The sequence below is a fragment of the Azolla caroliniana genome, unplaced genomic scaffold (assembly GCF_043228905.1).
Source record: "Azolla caroliniana isolate FFs.n. ecotype wild unplaced genomic scaffold, voAzoCaro1.0.p SCAF_3, whole genome shotgun sequence".
NCBI classification, from domain to species: Eukaryota; Viridiplantae; Streptophyta; class Polypodiopsida; order Salviniales; family Salviniaceae; genus Azolla; species Azolla caroliniana.
This window is the reverse complement of record NW_028230438.1, coordinates 16,615,023-16,631,472: the sequence shown is the minus strand read 5'-3', so window position 1 is coordinate 16,631,472 and position 16,450 is coordinate 16,615,023. Positions and strand designations below refer to the sequence as shown.

At 44.0% G+C, this 16,450-nt stretch overlaps 1 protein-coding gene across 1 annotated transcript; it reads left to right on the top strand.

Annotated features, from left to right (window-relative positions):
* The first annotated feature begins 7,388 nt into the window (after positions 1 to 7,388).
* LOC147866335 (GDSL esterase/lipase At4g10955-like) lies at positions 7,389 to 8,984 on the top strand. The gene is made up of 2 exons (XM_087316701.1): positions 7,389 to 7,548; positions 7,676 to 8,984. The coding sequence occupies exons 1-2, from the start codon at positions 7,475 to 7,477 to the stop codon at positions 8,730 to 8,732; spliced, it is 1,131 nt and encodes a 376-aa protein (XP_087172827.1). The 5' UTR covers positions 7,389 to 7,474; the 3' UTR covers positions 8,733 to 8,984.
* Positions 8,985 to 16,450: the final 7,466 nt, after the last annotated feature.

Below are 16,450 nucleotides of genomic sequence, written 5' to 3'. Positions count from 1 at the left end.
CAACACGTTGTACCTGATGAATGCCCGGTTATGTCCGGAGGAAGTGAACGTGGCATCCGACACTGCCGGTGAGTTGTGGCACAAAAGGCTGTGTCACATGAGGGAGAACGGGATGAAGAGGCTTGCAGATGACAACCTCATTCCAGTGAAGAACGTGCACTTGGAGAAGTGCTCTGATTGTCTGGCCGGTAAACAAAACCGGACCTCCTTCCGATCGAGGCCACCGATGAGACGTAATGCATCACTGGAGTTGGTGCATACTGATGTATGTCAAGTGGACACGAAGTCACCTGCCGGATCGCAGTACTTCGTGACGTTCATAGATAACCACAGCCGGAAGCTGTGGGCCACACCGTTGAAGACGAAGGATCAAGTGTTGTCCGTCTTCAAAGAGCTCCACGCGAGAGTGGAAAGAGAAACCGATCGGAAGTTGAAGGCGGTTCGAGCAGATAACGGAGGTGAATGTCAGGGGCAGTTCGAAGAGTACTGTCGCTCGAAGGGAATCCGGCTCGAATTTACCGTGCCGAAGACGCCGGAACTAAACGGGCTGGCCGAGAGGATGAACCGGACCATAATGGAAAGGGTCTGGAGTATGTTGGCGCATGCAAAACTACCCAAGAAGTTTTGGGTTGAGGCACTGTCGACGGCGACATATGTGATAAACAGATCACCCTCAGTACCCTTGGACGGAGACACGCCACAGAGAGTTTGGACCGGTAAGGAAGTGGCTTACCGTCATCTGAAAGTATTCGGGTGTCTTGCGTACGTGCATGTTGCTAAGGACCGAAGAGGAAAGTTGGATCCAAAGACCCGGCCATGCATATTCCTCGGTTGAGGCGACGATGAGTTCGGCTACCGAGTGTGGGACCTGGTCGACAAGAAGGTATTCCGGAGTCGAGATATTATCTTCATGGAGGACAAGACGCTCGCCGACTGGGAGTCGGAGAAGAAGATAATGAACTCCGAGTCGACCGGTAAGGATCGATTCTCCGATGAGCAGACCCAACCGGCAAGAGACCGGTTAGCACTCGAGGAACCAGCCAGTTACGGTGAGGATACCGAACCGGCAGAAGAAGAAGTAGAGGAAGCTGAAACCGGAACCGGCCAAGACCCCGAATCGGATTTGGATGAAGAGCAAATGGACGAGCCGGTTACCGAAGCCCAAAGGCGGAGATATCCTCTCAGAGAGAGAGGGGCCCCCCAGAGATTTCCGGATGCAGAGCATGTGCTGGTGACCGATGAGGGGGAGCCAGAAAGCTTCGAGGAAGCTAAAAGTGACGCCCATAGCCGCAAATGGTTAAGTGCCATGCAGGATGAGATGGACTCCCTGCATGAGAACCATACGTATGAATTGGTGGAGTTGCCAAAAGGAAAGAGGGCACTCCGAAACAAGTGCGTGTACAAGTTGAAACCGGGAGATGCCGGCAATCCCCGAGATACAAAGCTAGGATCGTGGTCAAGGGGTTCCAACAAAAGAAGGGCGTGGACTTCGACGAGATATTTGCCCCGGTAGTAAAGATGACCTCCATCCGGACGGTGTTGAGTATAACGGCAAGCATGGACGTCGAGGTAGAGCAGCTGGACGTGAAGACAACATTCCTTCACTGTGACCTCGAAGAGGAGATCTACATGCAGCAACCGGAAGGATTCGTGGAGAAAGGGAAGGAGCGCCTGGTTTGCCGATTGAAGAAGAGCCTGTACGGACTGAAGCAGGCTCCCCGACAATGGTACCGGAAGTTCGACTCCTTCATGGCCGATCAAGGGTACCACAAGATGCAGGCCGATCACTGTGTGTTTGTGAAGAAGTTCGAAGGAGGCAACTTCCAGATACTCCTTCTGTACGTGGACAACATGTTGATCGTCGGACGGGACCAAGCCAAAATACGGATGCTGAAGAAGGCCCTCAACCGGACCTTCTCAATGAAAGACTTGGGTCCGGCAAGACAGATGCTGGGGATGCATATTATCCGGGACCGGTCAATGAAGCAATTGTGGCTGTCACAAGAGAAGTACGTGACAAAGGTGCTTCAGCGGTTCAACATGTCAGATGCAAAACCGGTCAGATCGACACTTCCGGTAAACTGCAGGTTATCCGGTAAGCAAAGCCCGAAGACGAAAGCTGAGAAGGCAGATATGATGAAGGTTCCATATGCCTCTACTGTCGGGAGCTTAATGTACACAATGGTGTGTACTTGACCGGATATTGGATACGCAGTCAGAGTGGTGAGCCAGTTCATGAGCAATCCCGGCAAGGAGCATTGGAACACGGTCAAATGGATACTCCGATACTTGAAGGGAACTTCAAATATGTGTCTCTGATTCGGCTCCTGTAAACCTCAACTTGACGATTTCACCGATTCGGACATGTCGGCTGATGTGGATACCAGCCGGTCTACATCCGGGTATGTAATGACCTATGCAGGGGGAGTTGTTTCGTGGCAGTCGAGGCTGCAGAAGAAGGTTGCGTTGTCAACCACGGAGGCGGAGTACATGGCGGTTGTGGAAGCCGACAAGGAAATACTATGGATGAAGGACTTCATCGGAGAGCTCAGTATCTGGCAAGATGAATACCGGCTCTATTGCGACAGTCAAAGTGCCATCCACCTTGCTAAGAATGCAGCTTACCATTCCCGGACGAAGCATATCCAACGAAGGTATCACTAGATCCGGGAAAGAGTAGATGACCAAGAGTTCGCGCTGACGAAGATCCACACGGCCGAGAACAGGTCAGATATCAGATATGCTTACCAAAGTACTGATACCCGACAAGCTGGATGCATGTCGGAAGCGGATCGGACTAGTAAGACATCCCATGCCGGAGTGAAGGGGGAGTTTGTTAGGAAATTGGTCCCTCCGGATGGGAAGTGAGGAATACCCGGCTACGGAAGACCCGGTGAGAATCGGATGAGGAGTACCCAGCTACGGAAGACCCGGTGAGAACCGGATGAGGAGTACCCGACTACGGAAGACCCGGTGAGAATCGGATGAGGAGTACCCGGCAAGAGCCGGATGGTGAAGACCCGGTGAGAAGTGCTCACCGAATGAATGAAACTTATTCGTAAATATGTTTTCTGAGAGTCCATCGGGGCTATATTTGTAAATAGCTAAAAAGTCATATTAGTATAAATATGACTTAGGGCAAACTTAGTAGTAAAGTGTGTTGTCATTCTTGTGGGTGCAAGATTAGAGCGAAACAGTGTACAGAGAGAGAGAGAGAAAGAGACGAACAGTTCGTATCTCTGTTGTAACCGCCGCCTGTCAAGAAGACAGTGAACAAGAGGTCGTTGCCTCTGTGTTCATCTATTGTACATTGTTACATAGTGATAGTTAGCAGTCAGTGGACTGCCGTGGTTTTTCCCGTGTTTGGGTTTTCCACGTAAACATCCTGTATACTCCTCTCTCCATTGTGTCGTGCTTTCATTCCCCATTTTCTGTGTTTGATCCTAAGCTCAGTTGTGGCCGAGCGTTGTTCATTGGGAGCATGTAGTTCCTGTCACGAGCAGGTACTAGTGCATCTTGTACGACCAAGATGCATAGTTGGTTCTGTCAAGCTTCTCTGTCAAAAGCGAGCTTCCTATGCTTCTGTCCATTTATTTCTTTTGTCTGTTCTTTTTCGGGAAGTTAGGGTTCGTCTATGGAAATTGCTTGTCGACAGCAAAGGTTCTCAACCCTCATGCTCTAATACCATGAAAAGAATTGTGTGCAGAAGCTTGTAGATGAAACCAAATTCACCGGATAGCAATAGAAAATATACACAAGTTTAATAGAAAGCTTCACACAATACAGAGAGAGAGAGAGAGAGAGAGAGAGCAAAACAATAAAAACTCAATTTCAAAAATACTCAAAGACTCTGTCTGTGTACATATAATGTGCTCAGTGAGCACTTTTATACAAGTGCATAAAAGGACTGACATAAGTAGTGACATAAACTTCAATGCTTGAACCGAGAGACTGTCATTGACTCCCAAGTACTAAGCTAGGATCGTAGGCCTCTAACGGCCTACCAATTATAGTCTGATCCGGACACTGATCCAGTTGTTGGCTTGTTCAGCTGATCCGGATCATGTTGAACTTGCTCACTCAATATTCTCTTTATCAGCAAGATGTGGGATGTCTTATATATGTAGGCAATACAAGGACATATATATAGTATGTATGTTGTTCCCTAATTGAATCGTTGTATGCATAGCCCTGGCACTAGCAATTGGCAAGCAATGAAACGTGTGTTTAGATGTCTAAGAGGCACTTTGAGCTTAGGTCTCTTTTATGGCAGAGATACTCAACAATGCTTACATGCTTTTACAGATAGTGATTGGGTTGGTTGTTATGATACTCGTGTGTCCACTAGTGGTAATTGCTTTTTCCATGGAGACTCAAGTATATCTTGGTTGAATAAAAAGCAACCTATAGTGGCGGCATCGAGTTGTGAAGTTGAGTACACATGGCAGTTTTCACAACTATAGTGGAGTGTATATGGCTGAGATGCATTTTGATGGATCTTTGCATGGAGATTGATGTTGCTACGCATATTCTCACAAGTAGTCAGAGTGCATTATTTATTGCAAGACACCTTGTATTTCCTGCACGGACCAAACATATTGAGGTGCATTATTCACTTTGTGAGATAGCGCCTTCATGCAAGAGTTATTGATTTGGTATATGTCCCTACACCAGATAATGTGTGTAGACAAATTGTCATGACACAGTGACATAAAAACATATGGTTAGCAGGGATTGAACTTGCAACCTCACTCAAGAAGATATCATGCTCAACCATTTTGATATAAGCATTTACTTGTGTATTATATATATAAATATTCTTTAGTCATATACTCTTGATAGTTCTAGAACTAAAAGGTTCTATAGGGGTCTAGAATACTTTCCAAACTATTCTCTAGAATATTTTAATGCATGTACTTTAGCTCATATAATAAATACTTGTAACCTCCTTGGTCCGTTTCAGGGGGATTCAACACCAGTCATTAACACATAGCTTGAGTGAGGTTGTAAGTTCAATCCTCACCGATAATGTTTTTTATGTCACTATGTCATGACACATAATGTTTGAAGCTTTTCGCAAAGCTTTAAGCTTATTGCCTTGTGGGGGTTGATTTGTCACTCCCTATATGTGTTCACATCATTCACTCCACGGGGGTTTGTTACACTTATGTGTTCCTTGAGTACCTTTGATGTGAACCTTTTCTCTATAGATGGGCACTTTTTACTCTAGTGTTGGCTACAGGTTTTTTCCCCATGTTACCACATACATGATTCAGCTCTTAGGGATATATTTCAACTCTTACTTCAGTTTTAGCATTATTCATCAATAGAGAGAGGTATTCCAACCATTATCTTCTTTGTGTGAGTGTTGTGTTTGTACTTGTGTGAACTGAAATAAATCCCTAGGGATATATAATTTCAACTCTGACTTCAGTTTTAGCATTATTTATCAATAGAGAGAGTTATTCCTGCCATTGTCTTCTCTCTGTGAGTGTTATGTTTGTACTTGTTGTGTGTGTCTTACACTCCTATACACACCTAACAATAAAATTCATTGACTTCAATGAATTTTCCATCAGAAAGTTCAAGATGGGCAATCCCATGTCCAAGGGCATATTCAACCTCATTGTTCCCAAATCTCATGGGGAATGGATGTTCTAAGGGCTTATAGTCTTTGAGTCATTCAACCCTTGAGGTGAGGTGTCATGTGGCACATGTATCAAGAATCTACATTGAAGTGGGAGATTGGTTAAATGAAGAGAGGGCCATAAAGGCAATGAAATGAATCTTCATTGTCCTCATCAAAATTTTGGTCACTAAGACATATGTCATTATTTTGATCATAGTCATTATGTGATGCATTGTCAAAGTGCTCTTGTTTATGTGCTCTTTCCCCTTTGTTATTAGAATTCCTAGAACAATCTTTTGTTTCATGTCCACTCCTTTGACAATTTGTGCAAAACGATTCAAGGAACCTAGATTTGTTATGATCTCTTGAATCATGAAATTTAGAGGTCCATGAATAAAATTTGGAGTTGTTAGATTGGTATGTTGATCTAGGTTTATTGTAAGATTTTTTATTGTATTTTGGATGCTTGATATAAAGTGCGGTGTGAGATGAGGGACATTGATTTATTGCCCTACGATGTAGGTTTTCTTGTGAGATTGATGCCACTAATGTTGGGATACTAATGTTGGTTGATGTGGATTTTGTGCTTATAAATGGTTGCCATGATGGGGGTAGGACGGCTACCAAGAGGGCAATTTAAATAGAACTTGGCAAACGAAGTCCTAAAAGGATCACATCATCAAGGCGAAGTCTTCAATTGTTGACAAACGAGTCAACATCATCATTTTCATTCATATTCATATTTATTAAAGTTTTTAAATTGGAAACCTGGGACGTAACGTCCGTATGAAGGTAATCAACCTCTAATCTATCCCATATTTGTTAGGAGATGGTCACGGTTCTCACACTTTGCTTATGTGTGTCCTCCATATGAAGGAGGGGTTCTACGAGAGCGTTTAAATCACACCACTTATTTAACAACTTATTTTGTTCTAATATAATTTTTATAGTCATTCCGCCATGGTTGATCATTTTTATCATTCAATTTTTCAATGTGATGAGTGCAAAACGATACTTAGGTGGCATTTGCTACCATATTCGTTATCGCTCCAACGTTTGACATAGTCAAATATTGTTTCTTTAATTAACACATTTGGTGTTGACACCACGCCAAGATTCTTGGTGGGGTTGGGCTCCTTCAGAGCTCTAATACCATGTAGGAATTATGAAATTGAAAGAGAGAGAGAGAGAGAGAGCGCCCATGTGGATGTAGCTCAATTTGTATGGTTGCACATGGAGACCAAATGGTCATGGGATGAACCCCTACATTGTTCATTGGCATCTAGTAATGAAAGAGGATACATGTGGAGAAATAGAGAGATGAGAAAATTGGGTTTTGAACCCAAAATCTAGTGTCACGAATGTAAACAACTTATCCACCAAGGTTATGATAAAAATAGAAAAAAACTTTTGTATGGTTTAATCTTGTCTCTCTACAACTAACCGACAACTTCTAGGGACTGTGGTGGTTATAGATGCACCCCACAAACTCCCTTTTCACAACGTTGGTTTACCTTTTCTTGTCATGTTTACTATTTTTCTATTTATTTATTCTAACGAATTAGTTTGTTGCAACAAAGTGCAGCTCCACTTCAATGCCACTTTGACGTAGACACATAATATCCACTAAGTTACATATGCTATCTTTCTATATAGACTTTGACTTGTGGTCATAATAGGTCTAGGTATCTCTGATTTCGAGAGCGATTGAGAGTTCTCATGTAATAAGCAATTCTATATGTAAAATACTGATATTGTCAGGAGTGATTACCTCAAAACCATCAAATTGTGCTCATCTCTGGTTTCTGGAACCAAGTGTTTCATCAACTTCTCAAAACTTCTGTCATGGGAAAGGGTAGGAAAAGCTTTGAGAAGCTCAAGGACATCAACGCCACTGACTATAGCAACCTTCAGATTTGGTCAGTTGTTGATTAAAGTATTATTTGCTCATAATTAATCAACGGATTGTGATTACATATATTGTTAATATTCAGTAGCTTTGAACCCATATTATTTATTAATGTTTCATTAAGTTGTCATAATTAGGGATAGGGAAAATCTTTACCGACAAGCGGCGATGGCGTGCTTGGTAGAAGGCGTGTACAAGCTCGAGGAAGACCGAAAACACAGAGGTGGACAGCTAGTTCCATCCGAGGTGGACACCGATACCGCCATATGGTGGACACATTTCCATTACGAGCTGGAGGAGATGCTTCTCCACCAGTCCAAAACCGGTAGCCCTACTATCTTTGGGGCGGTTTACCGTAGCAAGCTAGGCCATGCTCCCACGGGGCCGGCAACCATAGTGATTGTGTTCCGTGGCACAATGATGAGAAAGGCAGATTTGCAGGCGGATCTTATGATATTTTTGGGAAGGCTAGAATGTAACCCGCGGTTCGTAGAGGGGCTGAATGCGGTGAAGAGGGCGGTAGAAGAGGTGGGGTGGGAGAGAGTGTGTGTGACGGGGCACTCGAAAGGGGCGGCCATAGGATTGCTGGTAGGGCGTGCCATGGCAGAGAAGGGGAAGCTTATAGAAGCACATCTCTTCAATCCACCACACCCGACCCTACGAAACGAGAGGCCATTAGGATCCATATCCTCAAAGCTGAAGCTTCCGATATGGCTTCTCAGTACAGTGGGGGTTGTACACGAGATCACGTCGCGGGCATTGAGCTCCATGACGCAAGAGGCAGAGGTGGTGGAAGAAGAGAGGAAACGGTTTGAGTCGCTGAGATCGTGGAGGCCGAGCCTGTACGTGAACACGCACGACCCCATTTGCTCCGCCTACATCACATTCTTCCGAGCTGCGCAGTATCTGCCGCCCCAATTCCGTGGGCTCCACAGCACGCCATATTCCATACGCCAGAGCCTTCTGTCTATACTTGGTGTGGATTCAAGGCCACATCACCTCATCCCCCGTGCGAAGCTCTTCATATGCAGATACATGGAGGACGGCGACCTCATAAAGCCTCACAAATTGTGGCAGTGGTATGACGTCCAGCCTTCCAATGTGGAGGCGGTTGACGCCCGTCGGGACACTATGTATGATGCTGATGACCATGTCCATGACCATGACCATGCAGGCTCTGCTCACCATTATTAATTAATTAGTAGCCCTTCTTCTGCTAAATTCTACATATTTTGGATTGTGTGTTGTCTTTGGAGTCGCGATTGTTCGTTACCTTGTGTATTAGAAGAAGGGCTTCTTATGCATATTGTATGTACATATTTCGCTGTATTTATTGTTATATGTATGTACATAGATACATCCATCATGTACATACTACATAGTGTGAAAACGCCAAACTGGCCTGTGCTCTTATTTTTTACTTTATATATATTATAGTTTTCTTTTCCCGCTATATAAATAAAGGTGAGATAGAAAACCTCTCTGTCTGATTGCTGAGTATTATAGTGCAGAACTATTGCAGCCACCGTTTTATTTGTTTTTGCTATCTATCATAGCGTTTTTCTCAGCCTTTCACGACCTTATCTACAACATCTAGTATCAAAGCGAGAGGTTCTTTTCGCTGTCGGTCTTCATTAGCTCCATCACCAACATTTCTGCTTTGTTCTTTGAAGACTTCAACATCTCTGATTATACATTGAAAAGGTTCCTCCCAAGATTTCAGACAAACTGAAATCTTCTATTTGGCAACTACATATTAATGTTCTGTGAGAAGAGACATCTCTAGGATTCACAGTCTATTCGACTAGACCCACCTCAAGTACACCATTCGGCTGTGTACTCTCTCCCTTCTTTGTATTCACTCATACTGGAATCTTGAACTAGGTGACACCATTCGTGCTCTATCCGGATTTAAGTGAAACTTGGGTAGACCACTCGGTGATGTCTCTTCATTCGTTGTAGTCACTTGGAGCAGGATCGGTTTTGTTATTGGAAATCAAATAGGTATTCGAAAACAAATCGATAATCCAATCAACACAATTATTTCTCAATTCGGCTACGCATCACAACGGGATAGACTTGTCAGCTCTACTCCACATTCGGCCGTAGCTACTTCGAGCAGAATTGGCCGACCAATCGACTAACTTTGTGTCCAATTCTACTCGATCAAATTTGGGTGAACCAGCTAGTTGGTTGCGCCCTCCGACCGATCGCAGCCACCTCTCGACAAAACTTTATGACCAATCGGCTCGAGTCAGGAATGGGGTCCACATCCGGCTCATCAGAGATGAGTGTCACGAAGTTTGAGGGATTGAACTATAACTTCTAGAAGGAACAAATGCAAGACTATCTCAGATTGATCCGATCGAAAACGAAAATCCTCCAGAAGAGTTAAGTCAAATGAATGGAAAAAGTTAGATTGGATAGTGCATGTGACCATTCAGATGCACCTATCCGAATCAGTTTACTGTACCATACAATCATGTTCGACGACATTCCAATTATGAAAAGCGTTGTTAGACACTTATGACAAGGTGACCGCCACCAAAATCTATCTAATTCGGCGATTGTACAATCTTTGGTTGAAAGATTCTGATTAAGTTCATGCACACCTCAACGATTAAGAAAGTCTAAAGTCCCAAAGTAAGAGATCATCAACAGCTTTATTTCTGAGTGCTCTCTTACCTTTTGGTAGCTCCACCAAGTCGTAAGTGTATTTCTCGTGCAAGGAGTCCATCTCCTCTTGCATTGCACTCTGCCATTTCTCCTTGTGCTCATCGACGATGGTTTCGTCATAGCACTTAGGCTCACCTTCATCAGTTAAGAGGATGTATTGACTGGCATATATATATGTATTTGGTTCTCTCTTTTCTCTAATTGGGCATCTCGTTTCACTCATTGTTGGTTCCAATCTGGATGTCTCTGCCGACTCTACTCTTGGCTAGGGTTCATATGTGTTGATCGGTCGTTCAGGGTTAGCCGATTCCAATTCGTATTCCTCGATCGACTTCAATAGATATGGCGACTCCGACTCATCTGTATTAGTCAATTGCTCCAAGCCAACCGACTCATATTCGGCACTACCGACTGGTTGTGTCGGTTCACTTGGCCTTAAGATAGATAGATAGATAGATAGATTATATTATCGTCTTCGGAGATCAAATATGACCTATGAGACCAAAAATATTACATTTCACGTGATACGTGTGAAAGTGAGTAGTGACTCTCGATGTTCAAGAACTTTACCAATGAATGTTGCAATCGAGAGTGCACATTGTGGTTGTGAGAGGAATTCATGCAAAGATTGGGCTCGATCGAAGAGATGTGGAAAGCATGGTCGAATATGGTCAAAGGCAGAGCATTGTATCAAAGTGTGATACTCAGACTCGCGAACTTGTTTAGGGCAAAGTGTGCATAGCCGACCACTCTCATCACTTGTACCCCAACGCCCTGTTTCACATCGCAATGCATGTGAGCTAAGTCGCATGGAAGCAATGGTTCGAGTGGCAGATAATGGTATGGACTCTAACATGTATGGATGTGTACGATTTCCCCGTTCCGCAAAGAATATGGTTTTGTAGTTAGGTGCAACATGTGTAGTATAATGTGTGAAGCGTGAGCCTCCACATTTGTCCCATGTCATGATACATTGGCGTTGCAAAAATGCCTCATTTACAGAGGAATCTAATGATGCATCATGAAGCAAGTGTCTCGCATCCCATCTACCAAACCATTTTTCTGTATCTTGCATCCAACCGGAACACAAAATTTTCCTTTTATGCGTCTTTTGGATCTTTTTGCTTGCTTCCCACGCAATTCTAGGAAGTCGATGTGAGGGACTTTTTTGAACCTTAAGCATGTATTCAACAACCCTTTCCATGGCCATGATCTCAATGGGAAGCGATCCCGTCTCAAGGAGGAGGAGGGTGTAGGGCGTTTGTTTCTTAACTTGTAGAAACTTGGTAAGAAAATGCTTTTGGACATTTTCAAACTCTTTCCACGTAGACTTAGGGATGCTACCGCCCCATACTTCCACCCCATAGAGAAGAACTGGTGTCACCAAAGTGTCAAAAAGTTATTTCTTGAGGACCCAACACTTAATATCTCCAAGATTGCATGTGTTCTCAAATGCATAGTATGCTCGTTTGCCCGCCTCTAAGCGGCGTGTAGCACATTCATTCCATCTATGATTTGAAGGAACTTCAAGGCCAAGATATTTGAAGCTTTCCACATATTCAAGTGGCTCATTGTTGTACATAATGCATGGTTTATCTCTTTTTTGGCTCTTCACAAGCATAATCTTTGTTTTAGAGCTATTGACACTTAATTTAGTATGCATGCAAAATTTTTCCAATGCCTTCATAAGCTTTTGTGCATCTCCTAAAGTATTTGCAAAAAGCACTACGTCATCTGCATATAGCAAAAGCATAATCACAACATTCCCAATGGCAACTTCTTCAACACATTCTTCCTTTGCAAACTTGGTAACCATTTCTTCCAATTCATCAATGCATAGACCAAATAGTGTTGGTGAGAGTGGGCATCCTTGCTTAACACCAATAGTGCTTTTGAAAAAATCTGAAAGTTTATCTCTCATGCGCACACAACATATAACCTTCTCATAAATTCGGGAAATTGCAAGCATATATTCACTTGGCACCTCAAGTTCTTCCATTCGCCTCCAAAGATGCTCACGAGGTACCATATCAAAAGCTTTCTTGAAGTCTACAAAGCAACAATATAAACCTTTACCTCTAAGGCGACTTTCCTCCATTAATACTCGAAGGGTGATAAGGTGATCAATGGTGCTATGGTGTTTCCGAAAGCCAGCTTGTCCATAAGCTCTCTTACCACTTTTTTCAGCCCATACACTTATCTTTGATTCCATTATACATCCAAATAGTTTTGCCATTAATGAGCCAACCATGATGGTTCGATAGTTGTTTACATTATTTATATCTCCACCTTTATGTAAAGGTTTGATCCAATTTGTAGTCCAATCGTACGGCATACCATGTTGCAATGCATCATTAAACATATCGCTTATCCATATATGTGCTTCCTTTCCCGTCCATTTGAGCATTTCAGCCTTTATACATTGAAGATCACTTGCCTTTCGAGAGGCCAATTTCTTAAGTCCTATGCATATATCTTCAATTGTAAAGAAGGAAGGCATATGTGAAAGAGAACCATAACACATCATCTTTCCGGCAAGAGATAACTCATATAAATTCTTACAATGCATAGACAAGTCGTGAAGAGTTAAGAGTTAAGTCGGTGGTAGTGGGAGTTGACTAGGAAGTCGATTCCGACTTCTGTTGCTTCCAGTTCTGAATAGTCTTGTCTTCCAAGAAGACGACGTCCCTGACTCCTCACTACTTTCTTATCGACGATAAGAAAGTCCCATAGCCTATAGCCGAACTCGTCCTCCAAGTATCCCATGAATATGCATGCTTTTGACTTACCCTCAAGCTTTGACCTCTAATCCTTAGATACTTGCATATAAACCATGCATCCGAACACCCTCAGGTGTTGATAGGTGACAACCTTTCCTGTCCACACCCTTTGTGGGACATCACCTTTTAGTGGCACTGAGGGAGACCTGTTGATCGGATAGACAACCGTGTACATCGCTTCAGCCCAGTCGGATTTCGGCAGTTTAGGATGAGAGAGCATGCTCGTTACTCTCTCCATGATTGTTCAATTCATCGTCTCTACAAGCCCGTTCAATTCAGAGGTCTTCTGTACTGTGTATTCTATTCGAACACCTTAGGCCTTGCATTATTCTTCGAACTACCCTTTATATTCTCAACCATTGTCGGTTGTTAGCCAACCGCGATGGCTTATTCCGACCGGACCAAGGCCAGGCACTTACAACAGGACCTCAACCGGGTGCTAGAGCGAAAGCAGAATCCAGCAACAACCGGAAGGCTTACTACTACTATTGCCGACAAGAGGGACACTACAGTAACCAATGTCCGGCGAAAAGCTACGATAAGCAACCAACGGTAAACATGGTGGTAGCGGAAGTCGCAGACATACAAGTGACCACGAGGTCAAAAAGAAAAGCAACGGAGTGGCAAACCCAAGAAGCCATCCAGAAGCAGGCCACCAAATGGGTAAAGAAGGCAAATGAGCGGAATGTGTCAAAACTAGAACAACAAAAGGAGAATCCAGAGGAGCCCACCGGCAATAGCTAGGCGGAAAACCCAACATAGCAGACGTCGGTGTGCACTAGTTCCAATGTAGCTTCTCTTCTTCTTGGTGCTCTTGAGTGGAATGTTGCTCTATTCTGCTTTCCGACTAAGCAGTCAACACACTTCTCCAAGTGTACTCCTCTCACTTCTAGGAGAAGTTCCTGGTCGGCCAGCAGGTGCATTCCCTTCTCGCCTCTTATGCCATAACTCTCCACTCGAGTCGGCTACCACACTCACTTCGGACTTGCATAGTGGGGTATGCTCGGGTCACTATGAGGTTTCCTCAAAAGAACTTCCACTTGCCGTTTTGGATAATACCACTATAGCCCTCGTCATCCAACCTATCGGTCGATATTAGATTTACTCTGATATCGAGGACATGTTGAACTTCCCTCAAGATCAGCCGACAACCTATCGACGTCATCAGGTATCCACTTCCTATGCCAGCTATCTTGCAATCTCGATTATCTCCCATCTTTACATAGTCATGATCACCGACTATGTAAGTCGAGAAACACTCTCTCGACGCGAATCGATTACCCAAGTGCACTCTTCACTTGCAAGATTTGTGGTTGCTTGCTCACAAATGAACAAGATCTCCTCTGCACTTATAGCCAAGACTGAAGTGCCCTTGTCATCAGGAATCTTCCTAGGCTCGACATTATTGCTAACACCTTTGTCCTTCCTCATGTCTCGGCAGTCCTTGTGAAAGTGTCCAGGCTTTCCACAATAGAAGCATGTCAGCTTGCCTCTGGACTTGGATCTGGCTTGGGACTTCTCCCTTCTTAGTGGACTTCTCTATCTGTTCCTTCCTTTGTCAGTATGATGAGTCAAGTTTGACTCCGACTGGGACAGGACACCCTTGTCCTTCCTTCTTGTCTCCTCATTCAAGATGCTTGTCTTTACCGCCTATAGACACAAATTCTCTTCTTGACACGAGGTGCTAAGAGTGAACACTAGATTCTCCCAGTTGTCCACAGGGTACACAATAGCAGTATGGCCTACATTGCATCCTGAAGGGGAAACTTGGTTGCCACAAGTTGATTCACATACCCCATGAATATGCTCACATGCTCCACTATGCTTTCTTTGTCCCTATATTTCAGCCTCACAATCTTTCTCATCAAAGATGTTTTGTTGAGGGCATTCTTCCTCTCATATAGACCTCACAACTTCTGCCACATCTCGTAAGCATTTGTGTCATTCGCCATATGCCGAAGGACACTTACATCGACACATTGTTTGATGGTGGTTGCTACCTTTTTGTTTAGAAGTTTCCATTCAGACTCTAATACCCTCATGGGTATTTCTGCTCTATCGATGGGCTCGTACAAGTCTTTGAATATGAGAAGGTCTTCCAAAATAGAAAACACAATAACGCCAAAATAGAAAACAAAAAATGCACAAAATACAGAGTTTTTACGTGGAAACCCTAAAGGGGTAAAACCATGGAAACCCTAAATGGGGAAAACCATGGGAGAATAGACCCACTATACAATGGAGAATACAAAGGAGATAGTATACAACACTCTTTATGTAGCGTGAATTAGCCACGCAAGGCTCTTAACATCCAAGCTCACATAGCTATGGAATCACTCACTCTTCTCTCTGTTCTCTATGTAACTCTCTCATGGCTCTCTCTTCTGTCACACTCACAAATAGAGGCTCACAACAACTCTCTCTATTCTACCACACAGAAGACTCTATTCTACATCTAACTATCGTTTTGCCCTAAGTGTATTTATTCTTATACCCTATATGGGCTATTTACAAATGTAGCCTCTACTACCTTCATTCCTATTATTATACTAATAATAGTAATCAATTAATCAGTCGACTGGTTGACTAGTCCAATCAACTAGCCGACTCCAGTCGACTAGTTGACTAGTCAGTCTTGTTGTCGACCCTCCGGTCGGCCCGACTAGTCGGTCTTGTCTTCAACTTCGATCGTCTGTTGTTGACTCTTCATGTCAACTATCTCTCAATCGACTCACCCAATTGACTCTCCATCACATCGATTGTCGGCTCTCAACCTTACCAGTTTGCTACTCCTTGTCTTCGATTGTCGGCTCTCCATCCGAACAGTCGGCTCCTCCCACAAGAGGGACATAAACCTAACACTCCCTTCTCTGCACCCTTACGCAATCACTTTTCCTTCTTCTTCGATGACGCAACCAACTAGACACCGATCTGGCTCTCATCTCTTGAAACCGATGCGGCTCTTTGTTCCGGATACCGATCTGGCTATGGGTTACTCGGCCAATCCGGATCAGGTTCAGCTTGCTCTCTCAACACTCCCCCTCAAGCTCAACTTGAGGTCGGATCATGGTGTCAATGTTTGCCGGTCCTTCCCTCTGGCTCTTCCTGGTGACTTCCCGCCTTGCTCGCACTCCTCGTCTTGTTCGGTTCCTCTTCCTATGACCCGTCCGCTTCTATGCACCTCAACCTTCTCGGTAGGCTGGCCTACTCATAAAGGCTATCTCAGCGCCTTCGTTGTTGTGACTTTGGCGCTTCTCGACCCGTCGGTTCCTCTGTGTCGGCGTTAACTTCCGTCGTCTTCTCGTCCATTTGGCCTTCTGTTGATTCGGCTCCTCCGAATCAAACGGCTCTTCCGAATCAAACGCCTCTTCAGAATCGGGTGCCTCCTATTCGTTCCAGGTCTTGTCCGAATTGGTTGTCTCCAATTCGTTCTCATCCTCCAAGCCCTTTACCACA